The sequence below is a fragment of the Protopterus annectens genome, chromosome 1.part0 (assembly GCF_019279795.1).
Source record: "Protopterus annectens isolate FY-2018-M chromosome 1.part0, PAN1.0, whole genome shotgun sequence".
NCBI lineage: Eukaryota > Metazoa > Chordata > Ceratodontiformes > Protopteridae > Protopterus > Protopterus annectens.
The window spans coordinates 1,205,372,991-1,205,400,488 of record NC_056725.1 but is presented as its reverse complement, the minus strand read 5'-3'; the positions used below and the strand labels follow the sequence as shown (position 1 = coordinate 1,205,400,488).

Genomic DNA, 27,498 nt, shown 5'->3' with positions numbered 1-27,498 from the left:
CAGAACCTAAAGCCAGCTATGCACCTTGCTGAATAATATGCAACTAAAGCTTAATATTTCAGAACCCAACAAAAGTGGCCTTAGCACAAAAAAAGTATATATAACGCACTAATAATGAAAATGTTGTGGTGACTGATGTCTGCGCCCTGGCCCAGCAATCAAGAAGCCTCAATCCTCACCACTAACACCACAGTGGGCATCTCATATATGAAGAAAGGATAACAAATACACACAGTAAAATACAAGTTCCCTTAAGTGCACACAGAGATCACAGTCTGGGGCTGGTTGCTCCCTTGCTCCCCAGGTCCCCACAATAAGATTCCCCACTGGCACAGCTATAGGGTCCAGATCTCAGCCTAGCTGGCAAGCTAACCTCCAGTACCCTCTCTGTCCAACCAGTGCTTCGTGTCCCTGCCCAAGTAACTGACACACCCACACTGAGATAAGTACTTATACAACTTCACATACACTCCTGGGGAAAGGCTGACACAGATTCTACAGCTGTGCCCTTTTACCCAGACTATACGGTAGTAATCAGTGCCACCACCAGCTAATAATTCTCAGCTACCCAAAGGCCCTTAAAAGGGTGTCCAATTATTACTGTGCATTATTATTATCCAATAGTGTAACTAATCAGTCAAGGTTTATTGGAGTGACCTTGTACAATAAACTATAAATTTGCAATATACTCTAGAGCTTATCTACTAGCCACAGGTAAATGGTTTTAAAATATTTAATAATAAATAATTAAAACACAAGACAATACTACTACCCCACAGTGCTACTCAAGAGTTCAGAGATCACACAGAAACTTAAAATAATTCCGTAGTACAGTTCTGACATAACAGAAAAACACTTAGTCTAATCTTTATAGTCCTTGCTATGTCTACAAGAAAACATACTTCTAAGATAACTTACTTACACAGAGCAAGGGAGTGCTGAGTTGAATCGTCAAGGCAAAATGCTTACAGTCTCTCTCTTTGAGCAATATCTTTTAAAATCATTAACAGATATCTCTGCTGGGCCCCCCCAGATTACATCATTTTGACACTTTGGTTTTCCCAGTATACACATTACATCATTTTGACACTTAGTCTTGAGTTCCCAGGCCACACCGAAACTGTATTTACATTCTTTTACACTTAGAGCAATAAAGGACATTCCACATGTAAATTCTGGTCATTAACTTTAGCCTTAAAACAATAGGCAGGATGCTTACTCCAGACTCATCGACTCCAAATTCTCACTTCAAAGGACATACAAAACAGTATTTTAACTTCACAGAACATTTGAAATACTTGGCTTAGTTTCCCTTACAGCAGATGGCAATGTTGCTACAATCTTGAAGTTCATATTTTACAGTGTTTTCTTTCATTTAAGAAACAAGCCTGTATTTTATATTTATTATTTACAAGTGCTAGAATTGTGTGTTAAATTCTATTTGGCTAGGCTGGCAGATTTACCCATCTTCCCCAATCTTCACAGTGATCACAAAATCACTCAGATACATAGGAAAATATTTTGATCAAAATCCGTTTTTTCATCATGAAAGTGTCAAACACTACTCTGAGCCTAGAAATCATCATACTTCCTGCAACCAGAAGATAGCACAGCAACAGGGCAAAGAATACTATTAAGTTCAACATTAACATAGCCTCCGACTCACTGCAGTAGCTTCAAAGAACCATGCCTCCCTGCAACTAACATTAAACCAGATATGCTGTTTCATTCCTCCTACCCCCACAGCCTGGTCCTGGGATAGCCTATGGTTAAACTCATTAAAAAAAGAAACATTTCTCTTTTTATTGAAATTCCCCCTATCAGGTTACTCGCATTACAATCTTGCATCTCTACCCTATAATGCACCATGACACAAAGACCACAAACTGACTTGCACCCAAACACTGGATGGCCCTACTTGCTTTAATAAAAAGCAGCAATTACTACCCAACATTCAACAATGGCTTATAATGCAACTTATTTAATCTGTTAAATATGAATATTTTCAAGGTCAAGATATCCTCATTAAGAAAATATTAAAACTGTCTACCTCTTATTCCAAAATTATATTAAAACCGTCAAGTCCTTATACCAAGCTGCAGTTATATTCTCTTAAATGTATTTTTCAAAAACAATGTACTACTCAGAAAAGGAATAATGAAATAAATGACAAAGGAGAAAAACACTCAGCAGGAGTGTATTTAAATAATATTTAAAGAAATTGCAGTACACTCTCACATATCCAAAGTCCTTTGAAAACAATCAACAGCTGGGTACAGAAGCAGACTGCTAAAAATAAAATGAAAACAAATTGATAAAATTATTAACACAAAGGGTCACCTTAAGGGTATGACTCATTTAAACTATTGGCCTTTTTTCTGCTGTGTCCCACATTCTATCAAAATTTAAACTTTGCGGATACATCCTTGACTTGCAATCCGGCCAGTATAAGAAACATAAATCCAAGAGGGGGCATAATTTTTTAATATCCATCTTAATTCCCTGTAAGATTTCACACTAGTGTTCTAATCAGACTGTTTAACAATATAGTAGTGCAGTTATTTTTCTATACATTACAGTTCCAGGCAGCACCACCTAGCTCAAACAAAACGCAGATACTAATTTACCAAAACACAGTCTCAGTTCATGACCCTTCCTCACAATGTAACAAACTATATCTTTAATAATCCTAACATTTACCAACACTTCAGGGCCACAATGAACCCAATAAACCACAACCCTAAATTATTTTTTACATGCTGTGCATTTCTAACCAACCATACAATAATACAAAACAAATGAAACCCATACAAAACAAACATTGCAAACAAAGGCACTTCAAATGAATTACAGACAAATCTATGCCCAGAATGTTTACTGACAAGTAAAACAAAAGTATAAATAACTTTCCAATTCACATCACAGCCTCTCAGCCACTCCAAAACCATGACACTGTGTAACACTAGAATTTAAGTATTTACTACCTTAATCGATAGCAGCCCAACCCTATACTGATGCTTCACATAAACTTGTAAACATTTCTTAATGTGTAATGCATAAAAAATCAATATCCAGTTAATCACCTCTGACCCAAATAAATTACTGTCCACCTTTATCAGAATCATTGTTCACCCAAAGTAGACCTCACACCCATATCAAAATCATTGTTCACCCAAAGTAGACCTCACACCCAAAGTACAACTCACATTAAAATATTTCCACTCGAAGCTTCCAAAAAATACATCCCAGCACCCACTCACATATTCACAGACTGTGTCCTCCTCCTAAACTGTATTGAATATTTTACCATATCTACGAATTATGATCCTTAAGTCTTTAGAGGTGGCTTGAGAGTATAAACACTTGGTTAACATAGAAATAGGTTCACAGGTAGGTACTAGGCTATCAGCCCTGGGGCCTATACAAGCCCAGCCAAAAAGGTACCCTGGCTATTGCCACCCACGAAAATTATTTTCCTGTGTCACTGTCAAGCAGAGCCACAGAGGTGATCCCCGGGGTGAATTTCCTATTTCCCATCCAATCATCAAGATTTTTCTTGAAGAGTGCTAACGAGGAGCTTTGTTTGATATAGACAGGTAGCTTATTCTAGAGTATGGGAAGTCTCTGGGACAGGAATCTATCCTTCCGGCATGTTCTGTTTATTGTGGTGACAAGGTATAGGTTCCTACAGCGTGCAGCTCGGAGGGATTGGGATTTCTTTAAGTGGAGCATGTCCAACAGCTCTGGATTGGACATAGCTTTGTATGTTAGGCAGAGATCACCTCTGAGTAGGTGATATGCGACAGAGTAAAGCTGGAGTTTTTTGACACGGTTTGCATAGGACATCTGTTTGAGGCCAGTAATCCTCTTTGTGAGGTATTCCTGCGGCCTTTTCAGTTGTTGTAGATGTCTTGTGAGGTACATACCAAAAGGGGCGTTGTACTCTATAATGGGTCTGAGTGATGAGTAGAGGGGAACAATGACCTCTTTCTGGATGAGAAACCTTTTGTGATGAGGTGTGCCACGTACAAGGATTTCCTGACCACTGTGGTGATGTGGTTATCAAAGGAGAGACTGCTGTCCACCTGTCCCCCCAAGGTCTCTTATCACACTTTCGGTGTTAAGTATACTACCGCCTATGTTGTACTTCATGGGTACAGAGTTTTTACCAAAGGGGATGACGATGCACTTTTTAGCATAGAGTTTGAGGCCATGGCTTTGACAACCGGCATCTGTCTCAGTGAGGCCCTTTTGTAGGATGTCCACATAGTTAGGAGTTTCGATTATGGCTCCTAGTTTGCAGTCATCTGTGAACTTTGTTAGCCAAAGACCTTCTGTGTTAGCCTGTACTTCAGAGAAGTAGATACCAAACAGGAGAGGACCCAGGACTGAACCCTGTGGTACTCCACTGGTCTGAAGTCGGATTTGGAGTCTGCTACTTTCACAGTGTGGGTTCGGGTTCTGTCAGTGAGCCAGTTGGCAACCCATCTTGTGACATAGGGATTTATACCTAGTTTAGTGAGTTTATCTATAATACCAGAGTGAGGGATGGTGTTGAAAGCCTTGGCAAGATCTAGATAGGCGGTGTGAACCACCTTACCCTTGTCTACGGCTTTGGTGACTGCTTCAAAGAAGTCTATCAGGTTTAGGAGACATGATCTGCCTTTTACAAATCTGAACTGGGTGGTATCCAGAGTTTGGAGATTACCAATGTCTTTGTTTACAAGTTCCATGATTATACGTTCCATGACCTTGCAGACCAGGCTAATCAGGCTAATGGGGCGGTAGTTCCTGGGGTCCGTATTGGCTCACCCCTTGTGGAGTGGGATAACCGTTGCTGTGCGCCCATTCAGCAGGCACAAAGCCTGAGGTGAGGCTATGATTGAACATGGTACTTATGTGGGGTGCCAGTTCGTTCTGTAGTTCATGTAGAACGCAACCTGTGATGTTGTCTGGTCCCATGGATGCTGTGTTCTTGGCTTTGGAGAGAGTGGTTTTTACCTGTGCAGCCGTGATTACAGGAACTTTGCATTCTTCCGGTATAGAGGTGGGCTCTTTAGGGGGTGGGGGGGTAAAGTTAGCACTGAACCTGCCAGGATGTTGGCAATATCAGTTGGGTCTATATATTTAGTGCCATTGTGCTGTAACTCAGAGCAGATCTGAGTGTTGCCATTGAGATTCTTGACATAGCTATAGAATGCTTTGTGGTTGTCTTTAGAATCAGTGGCGATTTTGTTTTCGTAACTAGCTTTGGAGGATTTTTTGCTAATGTAGCATAGAATACAAACAATCCAATTTGCAGCAAAATGGCAACGTTACCATAGCAGAAACGAAAAAAGTGGTACAACTCAATGATGGCACTTCCTCATTTAACAGACTTGTGTAACTAAAGTATTTGGATTAGAGAACTTCCAAGCAATTTGACTTGATCACGTTACTGCAAAAACATTACCACTTGCCCAATGCAGTTCTGGAAAACTACCAAATATAAAAGCCCCATACAATATGCAGATACAAGAAAACTGCTGACCAGATTTCTCATAGTGGCTTTTTTTTGGAGGGGGGGGGCTCAATAGGACCTTGCCAAGTGGCTCTTTTACCTTCACTTAACTGTCCTATCTGCAAAATTATTTTACTTAAAATGTTTTGTAATACTTTGAGCTTTTCTCTCGTGCTTCCGATGAAAATGAGCCCTTACCCAGATGGACTTTTCTGGCAATCAAAAGTCAATAAATAAATACATTTCTTCTGGTGGAAGAGAAGCTAAGCATTCCTGAGTTAGCAGAGAGCTCTACAACCTATTTTTTCCTACCTAAGAACATCAATCTTCCTTTTAAGTAAAGTGTGTGCCACCTACCAATTCTCCTTTCAGCTGCATAACTCAAACACATTACAGCAGCAAGGGCTCAGCTGCCTCGGAAATCCACCATGTGAACATATAGTGTTTCCACTAAATGTCACTTGCATGTTGACCCAGAGCCAGAACCAACCCCCCAGGATGGGTGAACCAACAGCAGATGCTCATTCCCATCCTTCCTGGCCAGCTTCTACTGGAAAAGTACAGTTTTGTACCTACCATAAATGTAGATGTTCGAAGATCCACATTGCTGCAGTCCTAACACTTGGGTAGTCCGCTGTCCCAGTCGGCCCGAATACCAAAGTATAAGGCTGACGTCGGTCAAGGCGCATTAGTCTGACGTCAGGACGTCAGGGTACAAATGCGCATGACCGACGTCATTTCCTCAGTCTTTTCTTGCCCCAGATGTCAGAAGACCCTAAAAAGATAAGGCCAAACCAAAAAAACAACAACACACCAAACACCCCTGTACCAAAATATGTACAATATATACAAAGTCAGAAAAGTACAAACCCACCTACACAACCACCCCTAAACACAGAGGGGAAGGAGGGAGGTAATTGGACTGCAGCAATGTGGATCTTGAACATCTACATTTATGGTAGGTACAAAACTGTACTATGTTCTTCATCTCACATTGCTGCAGTCCTAACACTTGGGTAGAATCCCAAAGCAGAGGTAAGGGAGGATGGCAAATCACAAAGAAGCAGGAGCTGCTAACATGCCCTGTAAAATAGCAGTGGCAAAACCAGCCCTAGATTTAGAGTAGAGAGGAAGGTGGTAATGCTTAGAGAAAGTATGTACTGAACTCCAAGTAGCTGCCTCCAAAATATCCTTAGTTGCCACCCCCCTTAGAAATGCTGTTGAAGTGGCAGTAGCCCTAGTGGAATGAGGTCTAATCCCAGCTGGAATCTCTTTGCCATGATGGGAGTAACAGAAAGAAATGCAAAACCCAATCCACTTAGAAATAGTTTGTTTTGACACAGGCTTGCCCTGAGAACTCAAAGCAAAGGAAACAAACAACTGCTGAGACAGCCTAAAATCCTTAGTCCTGCTTAAATAATAACGCAACTGCCTGTGTACATCTAAAGTGTGCAAAATCTTTTCCCCCTTAGTTTGGGGATTTGCATAAAAAGTAGGCAAATGAATAGTTTGGTTTAAAGCCACACTAGAAACCACTTTAGGCATAAAGGAAGGATTAGTACGTAAAGATACCCTATCCTTATGAAAAATCAAGAAAGGCTCAACCGCCATAAGGGCCTGCAATTCAGACACCCGTCTTGCAGAGGTAATGGCTAACAAAAAAGCAGTCTTCCATGACAAATATTTCAATTCAGCAGTAGCTGCAGGCTCAAAAGGTTGTAGAGTGAGTTTCTCCAACACAAAATTGAGGTCCCAAGCAGGAGTAGGAGCTCTACGTGGGGGTCTTATATTCTTTGCCCCTCTAAGAAACTGCTTGAACAAAGGATGAGAAAACAATGGTGGAGCACAATCATAGTGAGCTGAAATTGCTGCAGCATGAATCTTAATGGAAGAGAAAGACAAACCTTTGTCCAATAACTCAGTAAGATATTGAAGAGCCACACTCAAATTAGGCTCTGAAACATCCAAATCCTTTGCTGCACTCCAAAATAAAAATCTCTTCCATTTTTCTGCGTACACTTTCCTTGTACTAGGTCTTCTGGCTTCCATAATCACATTCAAAACTTGTTGAGGAAGCTGAGACCTGCTATGGTTCAAAACAGAATATGCCAGGCTGTTAGATGAAGCGAGTGAAGCTTGACATTGAGAAGATGCCCGTACTTCTGAGATAATAGGTGTGGAATCAAAGGTAAGGGCCATGGAGGCTTCCTTACCAGACTCCTCAGCAAGGGGTACCAGTGCTGCCGAGGCCAATCTGGAGCTATTAAAATCATCCTTGGCTTGTCTTGTCTGACCTTTAGGAGTACCTTTGGGAGGAGAGGCAGAGGTGGAAAGGCATACACATGAAGATTTTTCCAACTGAAAGAAAGAGCATCCACTCTCCAAGCTGTGTAATGAAACCTTTTCGTGCAAAACTTTGGCAGCTGGTGGTTTAGTGGAGAAGCGAATAGATCTATGTCTGGAGTTCCCCATGACACTGTCAATTTTTGAAATACATGAAGATCCAGTTTCCACTCGTGGGGATCCATGATTTGCCTGCTTAACACATCTGCTAAGGAGTTCTGTGCTCCCGGCAGAAACCTTGCTTGAAGATTCAGCTGCAAGCTTAGCGCAGTCTCCCACAAAATCATTGCCTGCCTGCACAGAGGATATGAATGTGTTCCCCCTTGTTTGTTGATGTACCACATGACAGTTGTGTTGTCTGTTAGAATCAACACCTGTCCTGGAAGATGTAAATCCTTGAAAGCCATTAATGCAAACTGGACAGCTAACATCTCCTTCATGTTGATATGTAGATGCTGCAGTCTGGCAGGCCACTTGTCTTGTATCCACTTTCCATTCAGATGAGCTCCCCAAGCTGTGTCTGAGGCATCTGTCGTTAGAATCTGACTCGCCTCTGGCCGGGTCACAGAGAGTCCCTTGTTTAGGTGACATTCCTGAGCCCACCACAAAAATTCCTTTTGAATGCAAGGTATTATTTGAATGACAGTGTCCAAATCCTGGCAGTGCTGTGTCCATACATTTTGAGATACCATTGCAGCTTCCTCATATGCAGTTTGGCATTGGGAAGCACCAGAATACAAGATGCCATGAACCCTAAGGCTTGAAGGACTGTCCTTGCAGTCAGCCCGGACTGATGAGATAGTTGATGGAAGTAAAGAGAAAGATTCTTTTGTTTGTCCGGGGTTAAAAGGCCATCTGGGTTGCTGTATTCAGTCTCACACCCAGAAAGCACATGTCTTGAGAGGGTACTAGACTGGACTTTATTTCGTTCACAGAATACCCTAGGCATCTTAGCACTGCTATCACATATTCCAAATGCTGAAGAAGCACGTCCTTTCCTTGAGCCAGAATCAGGCAGTCGTCCAAATAAGGATAGATTTGTATTCCTTTTAGCCTGAAGAAAGCTATCACTGGAGCCAGAACTTTTGTGAATACTCTGGGCGCAGTAGATAAGCCAAAGGGCAATGCAGAGAACTGATAATGAGAATTCCCAGCTCGAAAACGCAGATACTTCCTGCAAATCAGTCTGATAGGAACATGAAGGTAAGCTTCCTTGAGATCCAAAGTTACCATCCAGTGATCTTTGCCCAGTAGAGGTAAAAGCTGTTGTAATGTCAACATTTTGAACTTGGGAATGTCCAGATAAGTGTTGAGGATAGATGAATCCAAAATTGGTCTCCACGTGTTCCCCTTTTTTGGTACTAGGAACAGGCGTGAATAAAATCCTAGGCCCCTTTCTGGCAAAGGAACCGGCTGAATGGCCCCTATTTGGAGTAACAGAGAAATTTGCTTGTGAGCCTCTTTTCTTTGCTGAGGAGGAATGTCTGGCATGCCTTTGAAAGGAGGCAAGGTATGGAAATAAAACCTGTAACCGTGGTGAATGATATCCAATACCCATCTGTCTTGGGTAATTAAACTCCAGTTTTCTTTGAAAAGTGCCAACCTTCCTCCCAAAGGTGCTGCCAGACGAGAAGATTCTGGCAGCTGAAAAGGCAGGTCATTGGGTTTGTTTACGAAAGGACTGACCCCTGCCCTCACCAGAAGACTGAGCAGGTGAACTCCCTGTTCTAGGCCTAAAAGAACCTTGAGCTCTGCCCCTACCACGTCTAGACCTACCCCTAGACTGGGAATCATAAGCAGGATATGTCCACCTCTTGGTAGGCCAATTTCTACTAAACTTCGGAGGCTGAACCTGCAAAAAATCTTTAACAGTCTGCATAGACTTAGCCTTGTCTTCCGTTTTCTTCAAAACTGCTTCCACAGGCGAACCAAACACATCAGATTGTAAAGGAGCATCTAAAATCCTTGTCTTAACATGCTCAGCTAAATTCTGATCCCTCAGCCAGGCGTGCCTGCGAAGGACCGAACCAGTGGCAGCCACCCTCGAAGAGGCCTGTACAGCATCAAAACCACATTGCAAAGAATGCTTACCCACCTGTTCAGAAACATGAACTAAGTCCTGCAACTCTTTACACTCAATACCTTCCGCCAAAGCATCTACCTTAGACTTTAATTGTGAAAGGAGATAATTTTGGTATTTCAACATGTGAAACTGGCAATTCAAAGCCCTCATGGCTAAAGTGGAAGAAGTATACACTTTCTTTCCCCATCTATCCAAAGCCCTTGCCTCTTTATCTGGAGGGACAGGATTTTTAACAGAAGCCTTAACACCTTTAGGCCCCTGAGAAACAGTTTCTGGGTCTGCCCTGGGACTCTTAAAAAGATACTTATGAGCTTCAGGCACCCTATAATATCTATCCGGTTTAACTGGAGCAGGGGGCAAAGAATCAGGGTTCAGAGAAGCCTCTGCAAAAACATCTTCCACCACATCCAGAACAGGAGGTATAGCTAAAGGCCTATGCTGGGGTAGAAACAGAAATTCCCTAAGCCTTTTCCTGGAATCAGAGAAATCCTGACCTTCCCATTTAAAATGCTCCCTCATGGAATGAAGAGTCTCTGAAAAAGAAAAATCCTCAGGAGGAGAAGCAGAAGGAGTAGAATCATCCACATCAGAATCAGAGTAAGGAGAATACTCCTGCACGTCTTCAGTCGAAGACTCAGAATCATCCGAACCCTGCTCAAAACTCCCAAGCTCAGGTTCCACCCTAGGCCTCTTATCAGGAGGGGGCATAGAACCTCTAATCATTGTAATCAAATCTTCTGCCATCTTAAGCATATGTTTCTTAGGCACAGACACTGAAGAACTAGGGGTACCCCCTGAAACAGAACCTGGCCTGCCCCTGGGAGAAGCCTTGGAAACAGAAGGGGAGGGCCTAACCACCTTAGGAAGGGAGGGAAGAACAGCTACCTGAGAAGCCCCTTCAGCCTGGCCTACCTCCTGAGAGGTCACATCTTGCAGTAACAAAGTCTCTCCCTGGGACTCCAAAGAAACTTCTGGCTGAACCTCTGGCTCCACCGAGCCCTCTAAAGAACCGACGTCCGGTACTGACGGTTCTTCCAGCCTAGGCTTTGCTGTTTTGTCCTTGCGCTTTTTTGACGAAGCGGGCGTCGGAGCATCCGACGGCATTTTATAATTACACCGCTTCCCAAAAACTAACCTGGCACAATCTAATCTTCTCGTTATAGTGCGTTTGTTAAATCTAGCACAAGAGCGACAGCCAACCACGTCGTGCTCAGGCCCTAAGCAAGGTATACACAAAGTATGGTAATCCCTATGAGGTATCTGTTTCCCACAAGAAATACAGTTATTCACTTTTTCTGACATCCGGTAAAATACTGAGGCAAGAAAAAAACAAAATATTCCCCAACGGGGTACTTAGCCAACTTGGATTCGGTCTGAAACTCCGACTTCGGAAAATCTCAGAACGCCAACCTGCACTTGCAACGCTGCTTCTGCATCGGACCATGCGGCAAAAAAGACTGAGGAAATGACGTCGGTCATGCGCATTTGTACCCTGACGTCCTGACGTCAGACTAATGCGCCTTGACCGACGTCAGCCTTATACTTTGGTATTCGGGCCGACTGGGACAGCGGACTACCCAAGTGTTAGGACTGCAGCAATGTGAGATGAAGAACATCTAAAACACTAATTAAACGCAAGTTACCTGCAGCATAATCAGGGCTTTCTCCATAGAGCTGGCTACTATAGCAATATTTTTTATTAGTCACCAGTTAACCATACCTGCAACATTGATATCAAAGTCCAAAATCTGTAAGTAGCTGCACAAAGTCTTGTCAATGCAGACCAGCCAGATTAGAGGCCACAAGCACATCATCTTCCTCTTGATCATACTCCATCTCCCAGTCTGAAAATTTCATAAAAGTCGCTAGCTTTCCAAGAGTCACTCCTCATTTGCACAGTCCTGAGGAGGAGGCAGTCCTGGTAAGCCACCCACTGCAGATTGAGCTAAGGTGTAAGATTGCATTAGTGCTGGAATACACCTTCAGTACTACTGGAAATGACAACCCGCATGTTAACATAGACTATCTACATTCCTTTATGGTGTCTTACAGCACAGCCCTATTCTGCAATGTTGTCTCAGAGCCAAAGCAGACACACAAATTGTTCCTTTCTTGGCTAGGTTACAGACTGGACTAAAATCAATCATAGTAAAACATGTACCTTGTTTGCCACTGGCAAGGTTGATTTATAAGCCTTCTCAATGTCCTGAAAGACCACTTTGTAAAACCAGCCTACTGTGCCAATTTACTTTTCACAGACTGCAATCAAACTTTTCTTCACCTTCCAAAATACCACTGAGTGGCAAATTATGCCTCCTTGCTCTGCCTTCCAATGTGACCAGCCTTTGCAAAAATCAGAATAACTGACTGATCATCTACAACTGGAAAGGCCGCAAAAATACCTCACAAAGAGGATTACTGGCCTCAAACAGATGCCTTACGCAGACCGTCTCAAAAAACTCCAGCTTTACTCTGTCGCATATCGCCTGCTCAGAGGCGATCTCTGCCTAACATACAAAGCTATGTCAAACCCAGAGCTGTTGGACATGCTCCACTTAAAGAAATCCCAATCCCTCTGAGCTACACGCTCTAGGGACCTAAACCTTGTCACCACAATAAACAGAACATGCTGGAGGGATAGATTCCTGTCCCAGAGACTTCCCATACTCTGAAACAGACTATGTCAATCAGAGCTCCTCATTAGCACTCAAGAAAAATCTTGATGATTGCATGGGCAATAAGAAATTCACCCCGGGGATCACTTCTGTAGTTCTGCTTGACAGGGGCACAGGAAAATAATTTTCTTGGGTGGCGAAAACCAGGGTACATTTTTGGCTAGGCTTGTATAGGCCCTAGGGCCAATAGCCTAGTATCTACCTATGAACCTATGAATCAATTTTACTACCTTATTATATCAGTCATTCTCTTCAGTAATAACAGCATCTTACTGTTCGTTTAGAAACTCCTTAGCATCTTCTCCAGATGCCTCAAAAGTTGCTTCATGTACCAGTTCAACAAACCTACTTTCATTTATTTGCCACACAACCTCCAAAGCAGAGCCATGTGAACTAGACTTTCAAATACAAACACTGACTTGATGGTCGCTTTCTTCACTATGTGGTGGCTCCACATCCACGAGAGGCTCCAAATATCTCAACTTCACTGTTTTCTCAAATCCAAGGACCGCATTGTCGCATTGTGTACTGTAGGAAACTAACATTTATAGCAAAATCACTAAAAAAAACCCTTTATAAAACTACACTAATAATTTATTAAATACAGCAACTGAAGGAATGTGTATAATTGAATGAAACGGGCATTTTAATTGCATAGTTTTTACAGTTGGTGACCTTAAGACACACGGTGTGGTGATTTTTTTCTACTAAGAGAATTGGTAACGGCTTTTATTTAGTTCTGATGAAGTCCGATTACTTATAAGAATGAAAGCACTTAGCTTGTGTCTTTCGGCTTTTCCCAGTTAGGGGTCGCCACAGCGGAACTCCGGTCCGCTAATGATTGGCAGTTGATTTTTACGTACCGGCTTGCCTGGCCTGACGCACAACCTTCAACGAAGGTACACCCATTCACGCATGTCTCCATGCAGAAGGCACTCTAGCTGAGAATCGAACCAGACAGTGTCTTATTGTGAGGCGACAACGCTACCGCAGCATCACCACCGCGATGAAAGCACTTAATCAGTTTTATAAAATAAAAGACTAAGTTTAACTCTACTAGACTTAGTTGGTGGCTAGTTCCTGCATTTATTCACTGTGGAACGAAAGGCAGAATTTGTTTTGGTTATTAACTGAAGGAATGTCTTGAAGTACTCAAGACTTCTATCAATAACAAACTTTTGTAAGACTAGTACTCCCTTATTACATAATCGTTTTTTTCTCCAGTCACCCTCAAATTCTCTCCCCCCTATCCTCCACTTCAGTCTAAATTCTAATTTGTTGCAGTTCTCTCTCTCATAAGACTACCTGTGTTACACTTAATATCAAACATACCCCTCCTCTCTGACCACTCTGCCCTGCTATCCTAAACACTAAGTAAAAAAAAAACCTGCATCAGGAATTTACTAAATATTTTACAGAAATGTCAAAATGTCACTGGGTGTTCCTTACCTAATGTACATCTCCTTAACACTGTAATCAACTAAACCCACCCTGTTTTGGCTGTTTACATATAATCCAAACAGCACCTGCAGTCTGTTTTATAATTGGTGCAGTCTGTTATACAGACATACAAGAGAAAGGGCCCTTAAAATACTCACTTTTTCCTTTAATTTAGTATATAACTTCCTCAACAATGTACATTTATTTATGCATTTGAATTATTTGCTTGTCCTCTACAAAATTAAATACTGTAATTTCTACAGCATATTGAGGTTGCAGCATTCCTTTCAACTTCTTGGTTTAAGAATTCTGGTCAAAGCCAAATAAATTTGTAAGTATTAATGAAATCCACTCAGAAAGTTGTTGGAGCACCACAGATGGTGTGACTGTATGCATTTTCTGAGTATAAAAAGAAAAAAAAGTCACGCTAGAATTCACTTCGGGTGTTGGGTGTGGTAGTTTACATGGCGTTATTATGCAGTGTCGTCACGCAGGTTATATGGCTTAGCTTGTTGTGTAGTAAATTGCTACTCAGTAACAGCGTGTTGAGATAGATTGTCAGCATTTTTGCATTATTCTGCAGATATCTATTTGGAGATATTCAGGAAGATGGGTCAGAGCTATATGCACTCTGATGACCTTCCCTCGCCTTTTTATTAGCAACCAGATGAATACATGTTGGCACAAAACAAAATGGTTAAAACAAATAAATGACATTTCAGTGTGCATGGTAGCAGGCATGTAGACAAGCAAACCCAAATGTGTGTTTATAGGTAATGTAGGTGTATATATGGGTATAGATATGCATATGTGTATATGTATTATATATTTGCAATATATATGCATGGATATAGGTATGAATATGGTGTGCGTGTACAATATATGTGTGTGTGTGTTTGGGTAATATGTGTACATATGTATGGATATTTCTGTACATGTATTTATATATGTATGCATATATTATATAGCGCTGTGTTTATATGTATGTATGTGTGTATGTACGTATATATATATATATATATATATATATATATATGTATATGTATATGTATGTATACTTAATTTCAGTAAGATAACTCACCTGGCCATTACTGGAATCAATTACAATGTAAATTTAGGTATCATGGCATCCGGAAGACAAACTGCATGGCCAAGGCATGTTTCATCTCTCAGCCCCCCCAGAATAAACTTTTGCATGCTATATCCCTTTAAGGGGTACACAGGACCAAGAATTAGTAGGGCTGAACTTTGCATGCAAAGTGATCCCTGTGGGGTGCTCATTTATGAGGCGTTTGGCTGCTAAAGGGTCTGGGTGCACAAAGCCACACCACTGGATTAGGGCCTCACAGGACATGAAGGAGGATTTAGGTGTGTGGCTGAGTTTATCAGATTACAATGGGACAGCAATTTGGCAGGAGAGAGACAACCAAGTACCACTTCAGTTGTTTACAGATGCAGCAGGGGGAATTGGCTTTGGGGGTTATTTTCAAGATCAGTGGTTCAGTGCGGCATGGCCGACTCAAGTGAAAAGAAGGTTAAACATTTCAATTGCAGAGATGGAATTTTTCCCAGTAGTGGTTGCATTGGAAATGTGGGGTGTGCAAATGAAAGACAGAGTGGGTTGGCTTAGCTCGGACAATAGCGTAGTACACTTAATCAGCTGGGGGGTAAGGGGGTGATAGGCAGGATAACGAGATATTTTACTTAAGTGCTTAACATTAAACCACAGTCAAATCAGGGCCTACATTTTGGTAATGAAAGAGAGAGGATGGACTTTGGGAAGGGCAAGAAGCACATTTGTCAGTCTTGAATTGGTTTCAACAGGCTGCGGGTTTGAAGAATTTAGCTAAAGCATTTCAAGTATGGACAATGTTTAAGGGATGGTGAAAACAAACACCCAAGAGGCTTGATAAGAAGTACCCCACAGGTCCAGCTGTATTACGTAAACTGTGGCTTGCTGTTTCAAACATTTGTTTTTCTTCTGAAGAGGTAATATTATTTAGGGCTGGCTTTTTCTGGGGCATTTAGATGGTCTGAAATTGTTCAACCAAACAAGATGAAAGGTCAACGGACGGTTTTACCACTGGCACATGTACATTTGTTTGGGAGGGGACTTGGGGTTATGTGGCTAAATCCAAAATGGATCAAGAAGGCAAAGGTCAGTGGATAAGAGTGGTTACCCCAAAAGGTTTAGAATGGGATGAGACTAAAATGCTACTAGAGTACAGCAAATAAAGGGGTAGATTAGATGGTCCATTCTTTTGTCATCAACAAGGTGAACCTCTGACACAGTAGCAGGTGAGAGCACTTTTAAAGGAGACATGTTGAGTGACCTAGACACAGACAGATATACATTACATTCCTTTTGAATAGGTGCAGTCCCATATGCACATGCAATGGGGGCTTCACAGGCCGACATTATGAGGATGGGTAGGTGGACGTCCAATGCTTATAAAGGCTATGTAAGGTGCAAATGGCTAACTCTTGTCCTTTGTATTTCAGCTCACACATCTTTGGATCGGAAATGCATCTGGATAGTGGGTCATTCATTTATTCGGAGACTCCACCGCTGGGTCCTGGGCAGGAGGGGCTTCTCCTTCCAAAGAGGAAAACGAGCTTCTTGCAAAGCAGTTTGGTTTGGCGCATCAGGAATGCGGTGGCACCATCTTAGGGCAGCTCTACAACAAGCAGCAAGAAGCGGTAAATCTTCTGCAGCCATTGTAATGCACCTAGGGGGTAATGACATTTGTCAACATCCAATAAAAGATCTAATCATTTTGATGGTACAAGAGGTATATTAGTATGCATGAATGCTGCCCAAAAGCTATTAGTTGTTGGTCAGAAGTGGTAAAGAGAAGAAAATGGAGGAGGGCTAAGTCCATTAAAGCTGTAGAAAGAATGAGACTGAATTAATAATCCTATGGATAAGGTGTTAAGGGACATTAATGGGTTGTACATTCCTCACCCTGGCATTCAGGTCTGATGGCTAGGCAGGTATGGTAAGGATGGAGTCCATTTATCTGAAGGTTTGGGAGTCTTTTATAAGGAACTGCAAGCAGGTTTAGCTTTGAAGGACATTCACTTAGAACAGGATGAGATGTGCTGGTGGAAGGAAGGAATATCCTCCCTTCTGTGGCGGAGGACAGGAAAGGTAAGGTAGAGCAAGGTAAGTGGGGGGGGGGGTCACAGGAATCTTTAGCTGGACCTTCCACAGGCCAGACAGCCCCGAGGGATTGTTGCCATGGGACTTACCAGCCCGGCAATGGCTTTCTGGCAGATTTTAAGGCGGCCCAGAGGAATTGTGATGAATTGTGAAAATGAAAAAATTGTTATGATGTAGGTATGCTGAATCAGAAGGGCCGGATATTGACAGTGCAGTCTGTTGTCCTGTAGGTTAGGGGAATGCTATGAAAGAAATAAAATGGCAAGGTAAGGTATTGAATCACTAAACTTTATTAAAGGCAGGTAGAGCTGTACCAGTCCCGGACAAATACTTTCTCACATTTAATTTTCATAAGATTCACAGCTCTAGGCAATTGTGTTTCAGCCTGATGACAATAAGGAATGTCAACTTAGCTGACTGGCTGCTGGAGGGATTCAATGAGTTAAACTGAATTTAGCACATACTGCACATAGCACAAAAACATATACACATTAAGTGCATTTTGCTTCAGTATGTACTCCATGGCAAAGTCTGAAAACGGTCCTCAGGGATCAATGCTGTATCCTGTTTAGCAAATCGGTATCTTGAAGATGTACTTTGTGTGTGTATAAACACACACAAGCATATGTACACATACAACCTGTGAAATTACATCTTTGATAATGGTACTACATACAAACCTAACTTTCTAAGAATCATCACATAACATTCCCAGTAGTTTCCAGTACTCATTTCAAAATGTGCCAAAAGAATTCAACTGCAAAAACGTCAGGAGTGTTTATCTGGCTGTGATGAAAAGTAGAACAAAGCGGCAGCTTGCCTAGAGTAATATCAGGTGACTGCTCACTGTATTCCGTAACAAGACAGCTCTAAGAATTAATTTGTACTACTGTTAATACCCATACCATCATCGGCAAGCAAGCCTTACCTCCTGTATTAGGAAGCCTTCTTGCATATACTTTGGGTCAATAGTTTTTAGCTTGTCAATGGTCTCATATTCCCCCTGGCATGTCTTCAGTTTTTCAGCACTGCCCAGCATGTGCTTTAGCAGCACAAGAGCCACTCGAAATATGGTCTTCACACCTGTAGGAAGGAGGACCGTACCAGTTAGCTAAAACATGTCAAGCCAGTCTTTACATTTTAAGCACTTTTCTTAAGTACAACTGTATCAACAGACAACAGCTCAGCTTTGATGGAGCACTTTTTTGTAAAAGTACCTGCAACATGACTTCTATTCATCAACCGCAGTCATGTTTTTAAGAATATTTTCAAACAAGGAAGGCATAACAGGAGAAAATCTAACTTTCACATCATTATTAGTTAGCATTAGTCCCAAACAAAGCAATCTATGGCAGGTGCCATCACTAGTGCTTCTGGTAAGAAATTTTAAGCAACAAGAAACAGGAAGAACACTAAACTAATAGTACAGACAGCATATTCATTTTCTGTACACTGATTCAGAGAGCTAGCCAGTAGCTGAATTGTTTTTTTCAAAAATGTTTTTGTTTTATAACAATTTAACAGTACAGTAACAAGAAAAAACAAACTATATACAATGTCCATAACAACTAAAAAAGCAATATACACAGAACCCTTTTTTTCATGTAAGGATGTACATCAGCCTTGATCAAAATGATCAGAAAGACTGAGAACATCAAGAAAGACTGCCTTCACAGTGGAATTAATACAACAAAGAATGGATGGAAGGCTTTTCAACCATGGATGTCTTCACTTAAGAGGACAGTTTTATCAATGTAGCTGTTACTGACCTTCAGAATTCTAAAGGATGTACCATTTTAGCACATACCACATATTTATACTTATTTTTCAGTGGTTTGGGAGGCAGGTTACTTGTTTTGCTAGAATCACATATGCTTACGTCTTGGCATCAGATTTAGTCTAATTACACTGCGTCTCTGATATCGTCTTCTAAATGTTTGTATTGCTTTATGGTTCATGAAAAGGGTCCTGTAACAGTCCTCTAAGATGATTAGCAAACTTCACATAATGAATAAAATTAAATCAAAATACAATTATAATACAAGTCATTATAACAAAACCAAAACACTAATTTTTGCACAAAAGTGTTATTTGAAATCATTTTTATAAACATAAAACTATGCAAGAAAAAAAAATATTAAACTTGGAAGAGAGGAGCACAATCCACGGAAACTTGACTGAATACCGGCCTCTGAAACTTTCATGAGAAAGTATCAAAATATAATGGACATGTATCCTATTCTAGACATGAAACAATGTGCAAAACAGCAGTAGGGGGCACGAAGTTCTGGAAGACTGCCAATGGAAGAGATTAAAGCACACTGGAATGAGTGAGTGTTAATAAGGAAACCCTACAATAGCATTGTTAAAGAATTATGGATACAGTAGTGAATACAAGTTCTGACTTCACTTCCTGAAAGTGCACCAGTTTTAGTAGTCTAAAATTCAATGTGAAAAAATGCATAATAGTACCCTTTGGAAGATGGCCACCACTGGAAATTACCGCAGTGATAATACACTCTTAAAGGTAGACCCCCAATGGTCAGGGCTATTAGAATACATGCTGACAGTAACATGATCTTTGACCACCACTTGTCTACTGTGGTGAGAAAAACATTCTATGTTGCACAACATATAAGTAAGGTGATGACATCTAGGTCCAAGCTGGTTAGTGTTCCACTGTACTTGGTTCTTAGACCAATCACTTAGTATAGCCCACTTTTCCTTATGTACCAGACCAAGTACATGAAACAGTCTGAGAAACCACAGAGGTTCCTCACAAAAAATAATACAAAGCGTAAACATGTCCTATGCGGACAGTCTCAAAGCCAAGTCTTCGTACTCAGTCTCCTACAGACTGCTGCTGGGAGATTTATGTCTAGCTTACAAGGTATCATCTGATTCCATCTGTTGGAATTTATTGCACATCTGAAAAACAAAGATCAGAAATACCCATGCTAAAGACCTTAACCTCATCTGCGAAAACAGGACATACACGAAGGACAGGTATGAGTCTCAAAGATTAAGCCTTCTCTGGAACAAGCTTACCACTCATTTGAAGCAAAGTTCCTCTCTAACCATGTACAACAGAAACTTGGACAAATAGATGGGAAATTGGAAATTTATTCCTGGTTTGACACCTATGTCCCTAATAGACAGGGGCAGCCTGTGAAGACTTAAGGTGTACAAGCCTATATTTTCCTGGAGTACTGACGCAAGCAATTTTTTCGTAAATTTGGGGTTAGCTTGGCTAGGCTTAAAACAGCTCAAGGACTGATAAGTTAAGTAACCGTCTACACACCAGCTACTTAAAATTCACTCACATTTAAATACAGCTGCACAACTTAAAAGTTTTGTATGAGCAAAACATTAAACATGTCAACATAAAGGGGAAAGGGACAATTCAACAGGCTGAAGGCAGTTTCTCACTATACTGCTGTTGGGAACTGTAGAGTAACTAGAAACACATCATTATATCAATAGAGACAAAATGAGGAAATGGAATACAGGAAGATGGGGAAAGTACAGTTTGAATGTTGTCCATGTAACTCAAGAACTACGGGAAGCAGAACATTGTGGGAGTTTGTAGAACACTGAAGTTGCTTCATGAAAAAAAAAACTGCAGGGAATGCTGGGAACAAGAGGTTTACTAAACTGAAAAAACAATTTAGATCAAAGCAGAATAATACCAGGGATACGTCTGCAACTTAGTTGGGTACTGCACAACATTTGTATTATACTTGGACAGTGGAAAAATGAGTGCATCAGTCAAGACATTAGGTAAGTGATCAGTAAACTCAAGACTGGACAACCAGCAAACGTCAGAGAATGTATCAGACACACAAAACAGAAAAAAAAGGGATTTTGTAGTATGAGTCTTGAAAACAGGGGAACTACAAGGGTGACAGCTGTATTTTAAAGGTGAAAATGCAGAATAAAAGGGACAATGGTGCACTGGTAACAAGTATTTGTCAAAATGAGGGCAAGAATTATGGGACTTCCTAAACAAGAAAAAAATGAGTTGGGTAGAGACCCAAAGCAGGAATACAGAAATTTTGTCAAGAAATGGTCATCAAAGAAGGTAATAAAGGCAGATCAGTACACAGTGGAAACTGCCAGTGAAAGCCCAGTAAATGCAGTGTTACATGCTAGTGTGTCTCTATGGTGGTGGGGGTACAGGGAACACAAATTACTTTGGATGGAAACAGTACCAGGCCTTAGACTGGATGAAGCAAATCAAGGTCTGCTGTAGCTGTTCAGAAAACTGTGGGTTAACACAGTATGACTGTTCATGTTTACCTACTGGTAAAGCTGAAGATACAATACAGAACAATGGAACCGGGAAAATTCTACAAGGAAGTACTCAAAGTATCATGTTTGTGAGGGCTGCTTGCAGTGTCACATGCAAATAATGCAAGGAAAGAGCATCATGGAAACTCAGTAAGTGGATGAATGAGTGGTAAAGTGGACAGAATCACAGAATATTGAAGATGAAACACTGCAGGATCAGAGGCTATGTTGTGCACAACACTTTTATACACGTCTGCCTAAGACTTTTGTTCTCAAATGTGGATTACAGAATTAAACAGTCAATTTGATATGACAAGCAGGACAAGGACAGGAGAAGCATCATTAGTGGCAAAACAGAAGCAGCACAAGGGGTAAGAAGAGCAGAAGCAGCACAAGGGGTAAGAAGAGGAAGCTGCGACTAACAAGGGAGGAGTTGATCACTGAACGGGGATGCTTTCTAATTTCAAAAGCCTAAGTAATACAATGTGCTACATGCTATACTTCTACAGGGATGTGTAGCTATTTCAGGCATGACAACAAGACGGTCAGTGATGGTCAGGGATTTGTAAATGGTGATATATGGACTTCACTGAGGTAACATAACTGGGTGTGTTCATGGTTAAGAATGTACATACAGAAAAGGACAAGAAGGCATTTTGGAAAAAGCCCATGATGATGAAAAGTAAAAATATCTCACTGGCTTTGAGGCCAGAGGGGAAAAAGCAGGGAAACCCTGATGAGCAGTTATGGTACACTTACCATGAGCTGCATGAAAGAATACCTACTGAATACTGAAAAGCAGAATAAGTGGCTGGACTAAGAACCGTATTCATGGGGATCTAAATCTTTCAAACAATGAACTGAAAGGTGCTTCATTCTAGGGTTAGGAAACAGAGGTAACTTGTGGTGGAAGCTCTGTATAGTTTTCTTATAAGAAATAGAACTTCTGCTTGCATATCTCTGATACCTCTAGAGGGAATTCTGCTAGAAATCTAACAGAGCACAAGGCAGGGGGACTATTAGTGCGTTTTTTTTTTTTTTTGAGGGTTCTTTACTCTATGAAAAGGCTACTGATCAATCCTTTGTCAAAGGGTCAACTGCTAATTTTTGCAAATGTCTCAAATATTGTCCGAAAGGGCTCAACTGGCAGCCTAACTTTTTTTGTCATTCTTTCAGTCCAAATCGTATGACTTTTCGAGCTCATTACTACCTGCATTGGCTCTTTGCACCTTTACATATGCTAAAATGTTTTTTTTTCTCTTTCCAATAAAACTACCCTGTTCTGTTGGGCAATAACGTCTGCCACACCTGTAATCCTGTTTTTAAATTGTATAAACACCTTTATCTTTAGTTCCTTTAAAGTTACTGAACACCACATTTTATCTCACTTTCAAGACCACCTTGGCTGATTACTAGTGTTTTGTTCTTCTAGAATTCCTAATTAGTTTCAAACTTAACACATTGCTTATGTGGCTGCAGATCTGATGCATTTGTTCCAATCTGAATTCAAGCCTAAAGAGTCGCTGAAAATTTTAAAGGTCTGCCTTCCAGGACTCTACATCCCTGTTCTCATTAGATTGAATTTGCACTTCAGATAATGGTTAATCAGTGGTTTGTCATCACTCATTCCCAAATGACTACCTTTCTCTACATATGACATCTGCTCCTGCTCCCATTATAAGAATACCAATTCTAAGATGGTCTTATCTCAGGCAGACTCCAGTACTAGCTCTGATCTTCAGTGTTGCTAGAAAATGTTTTGATTCACTAGTAGATATATTCCCAATCAAAAATACCTCCACTTTTCTTTCATTCTGAGGAAACAAACTATTGCATTGTCTTTTTTTTCAACACTAGGTTGTATTATGCCTCCCTAATTAAACAAACTTTTTTTTGTGAATGAGCTACTCAACTCCAAGCTCAAAACACTCCTTGATTGTGAACTAGCTGAATATAAAAAAGTAAGAAAAGCATTTTTCAGAGGGCAAGCTCCCATGCAGCCCCCCTTACAACTTATACAGACCAGTTCTGCAACTGTACTGTCTCAGGGAAGAGAGAAATCCCAGAGGTACAACAATCTCTATCTTTCATGGCATAATCCTGTATCAACGCATTAGTGATGAACACTAACATGTAATCACTAGTGTCTTAACAGTCTTGACACTCAGTGTTTTACATACACAACCCACTACGGACTGGGTAGGCTTTTCCTGTTTCCACAAAAACCCTTTACGCCTCCTCTCCTCTATGTTTAACTGTGTCTACTGTTGATTTGGCCTCTTTCCTACACCCTGCACCTCCTGATATTTATAAATCCAGGACATCCTATAAATGCTGTACTAGATACAAACTTCACTGTGCCATGTTTTTGATATTGCCATAATATCAAACTAGTCTTTTTCCATCACGGATAGTAGTTCAGGTAATTTCTGTAGGCAATGAGAGGCATAGTTTCAATTTTTCTATTAACTTATCCCTTTTTGCCTTACCCATGAATATATTTTGCACTGGTACAACCTGGAGTTTTCTTTACTTATTAGATGCTTCATTACATTTCTCTTTCACCCCGTCTACATTCAATCTCAAAGCCACCTTGAAATCTTTTACTCATAATCCTTCTCCGATACAGGCAAACCACCAAGCCAATATCTTTTTCAACAAATTAATTCCCCACTCTCAAATGAGCAAATTTCTTGAGCTCTGTAACAGCTGCTTGGCCTCTTAGTGGCTCATAGGTTGACAATAGTATGTGCTAGACTAATGACTTCTGAGGCCTTTTAAAGTCTAGTCATGCAGCCAAATCTCTGACAAGATCCAATACTGTTGGTAGTGTATGCAAGGGCTTGGGAGATGAGACAAAGGTCCCAAGACTAGGGTGATTTCTGGTCTTGCATCTAGTTATCCAAATTACACAACTCATTCACTCCAGTAGAACTCGGGGAATCAAATTATGTTGTCACATTTCAAACAAATGTGCTTATTCCTGAAACAATGGGGGTTATGAAATACATGCGTACTTAGCAGCAGCATTTTATTCATCTAGCTGAGAGCTTTCATATGAGGCTAAGGAGTTCTGTCTATGTTACTTGGCTGTTGAGTTACTTAGAAAAAATGTGAAAATTATATAAATTAATATAATAAACAGTTAATATGTATTTACCTGCACTAGATACAGGTAAAATATTAATGCAGCCTTTGCCACTGCGTACGTCTTTAACCTTCTACATGGCATGGCTTTGGAATTATTGATACAAATAAGAATGAGCAATGTTTGATACCTAGAGACATCCAGTAGGAATTAACTACAGATGCACCTTGAGGTGTCACTTGGATGTAACAAGTTAAATTGGGTTAGGTAGGAACTCTGCTTCATGAGGATAGGGAGTCTGTCCCAGAGAGTGGGCAATCGCTGGGATATATACCCATCTTTCCAGCAGGTCCTATTTAAGTCTTCTGAAAGGGTAATTCTTGTGCTGCTTGGTTTTTCAGATATGCAAGCCAAACAATTACCCGTTCACTCTGAACTGCATGATGAGATGTGCTCTACCATTACCATTACCTCTGCAAAAGTTACCATATCTGTACCTCACTAAGGGCATCCTAGAAACTTTTACTGCACTGCTTTTATCCATTACCCAGCCAGTTCAATTGTCCCAATAAGGACAAGCACATCAAGTTTCCCATCTCCTGTTCCCTGTAAAGTACAGTTGTGTACACTTACCATAAATGTTTGAGTGTATTTACTGTTGCAGTCATTACATTTGGGTAATCTGCTGGCAGGTTGCCCTCAGTCGGCCTGATTAACAAAGTCTTGGGTCCTACGTCGGGTGCTGTCCCTTCTTCCATGACGTCAGGTCGTCAGGGGTATAAAACATGCAGCCGATGCCATTACATCAGTTTTTCTTGCTGCAGATGTCAGGTGCCCCCCTAATGGGGAGCAAATAAACACAAACACACAAAGGCATACCTCCAACCAAAAGCAAATACAGCAAAAAGGCTTTTAAGCATAGTAAAGGAAAGGAGAGGTATAGTCAGAAAAAACTAGGGGGCTGGAGGGAGGGTAACCAGGACTACAACAGTGAATACACTTGAACATCTACATTTATGGTAAGTGTACACAACTGTACTATGTTCTTCGTATTTCACTGTTGCAGTCATTACATTTGGATAAATTCCCAAAGCTATGGTTGGGAGGAGGAGTTTATACAGCATTAGGGCCAGCTATAAGGGCCTGCAAGACAGCAGTGGCAAAGCCAGCTCTGGATTTAGAGAAAAGTGGTAAATGATCGTGCTTGGTAAAAGTATGTAGAGAACTCCAGGTAGCAGCTTCTAGGATATCCCTGGCAGGAACACCTCTGAGAAAGGCTGCAGAAGTAGATGCAGCCCTGGTGGAGTGAAATCTGATCCCCTGGGGGATAAGTTTTCCATGGTGCTTATAGCAGAAATTAATGCAAAGGCTTATCCATTTAGAAATGGTTTGTTTTGAAATAGCCTTCCCCTCTGCCCTTGCAGCAAATGCTACCAGCAATTGTTAAGATTTTCTTCGAGATTTAGTCCTGTCCAAGTAGAATCTTAGTTGTCTGTACACATCCAAGGAATTCAGAATCCGTTCCCCTTTGTTCTGTGGATTGGGGAAGAAGGTTGGCAAATGAATGGACTGATTAAGAGCCACACTGGAAACCACCTTGGGTATGAAGGATGGATTGGTCCTGAGAGATAACCTGTCCGCATGAAAGCTGATAAAAGGCTCCATTGCCATAAGGGCCTGTAATTCAGATATCCTTCTAGCTGAAGTGATTACTAGAAGGAAGGCTGTTTTCCAAGAAAGAAATTTTCAGTCTGCATTAGCAGCTGGCTCGAAAGGAGGTAGAGAGTTTCTCCAAAACAAAGTTAAGGTCCCAGGCAGGGGTAGGAGCTCTCCTGGGTGGTCTCAAGTTTTTTGAGAGAAGAGGGGTGGTTCTGTGTTATAGTGAGCTGAAATAGCTGAGGTGTGGATTTTAATGGAGGAAAAAGACAGGCCCTTGTGAAGCATCTCAAAACTCATTCCCTCCGGTATAGCCCTTTTGAATGTGTGCCTTTAACTCCCAGTGGGTTTGGCTTAAGCCTTCAAAAAATGAATGATCACCTTACAGTTCTAGAAAATACTCATTGAGAGCGGTCAAATACCAATACAGTTGCGTTTGCCATCACATATGCTTCAAGACAAAATATCCTGGTAACTTGTAAGTAACATGGTTTTGGAATTATTAATGCAAATATGAACAATCAACATTTGACACCTATAGGAGCAGTAGGAGTTAACTGCAGAAGACGCCTGGAGGAGCACTCGGCTGTAATGAGTATTGCAAAATCTGAGGTAACGTGGGCGCTGCTGTGCTCATCCCTAAAGATTGAATCCAGGCACAGAATCTCTTCCAATTGTCAGCATAACATTTTCTAGTACTAGGTCTTCTCGCCTCCAAGATGACATCCATCACAGGTTTGCTGAGGGATGGTAAGGGTGAATTAAAGTGATTAGCCAGGCTGCAAGGTTCAATGTTGGAAGCTGAGGGTGCAGAATTTGGCTCTCCTGCTGAGACAGCAGGGAAGGGGTCTGAGGCAGGTGCCATGGAGATATACTGCGCAGGAGGGGGTACCAGTGTAGACACAGCCATTCTGGAGCAATCAAAATCATCCTTGGTTTGTCCTGTTTGACTTTTAATAGAACTTTGGAGAGCAGAGTCAGAGGGGGAAAGGCGTAGACTGACAGGTTTCTCCAGCTGAAGGACAGAGCATCCACTTTCCAGGCTTGTTTGTGGGGAGTCCTTGTGCAAAACTTGCCCAACTGGTAGTTCTTGGGGGGGGGGGCAAATAGATCCATGTCTGGGCTCCCCCCCATTCACTTGGCAACATGTTGAAAATCCGTGGTTCCAGTTTCCACTCGTGTGGGTCCATGAGGTTTCTGCTTAGTCCGTCTGCCAGTGCATTCAATTTTCCTGACAGGAATTGATCTTGTAAGCTGCAC

General features: G+C 41.3%; 1 protein-coding gene across 1 annotated transcript in view; it reads right to left on the bottom strand.

The window, feature by feature from the left end:
- TBC1D10A (TBC1 domain family member 10A) overlaps window positions 1–27,498 on the bottom strand; it is a gene marked incomplete in the record, with an annotated part of 1,058,544 nt that overhangs the window by 41,668 nt on the left and 989,378 nt on the right. Inside the window, 1 exon segment of the mRNA XM_044065589.1 lies at window positions 18,133–18,287. Within this exon segment, the coding sequence (XP_043921524.1) occupies window positions 18,133–18,287 (155 nt within the window).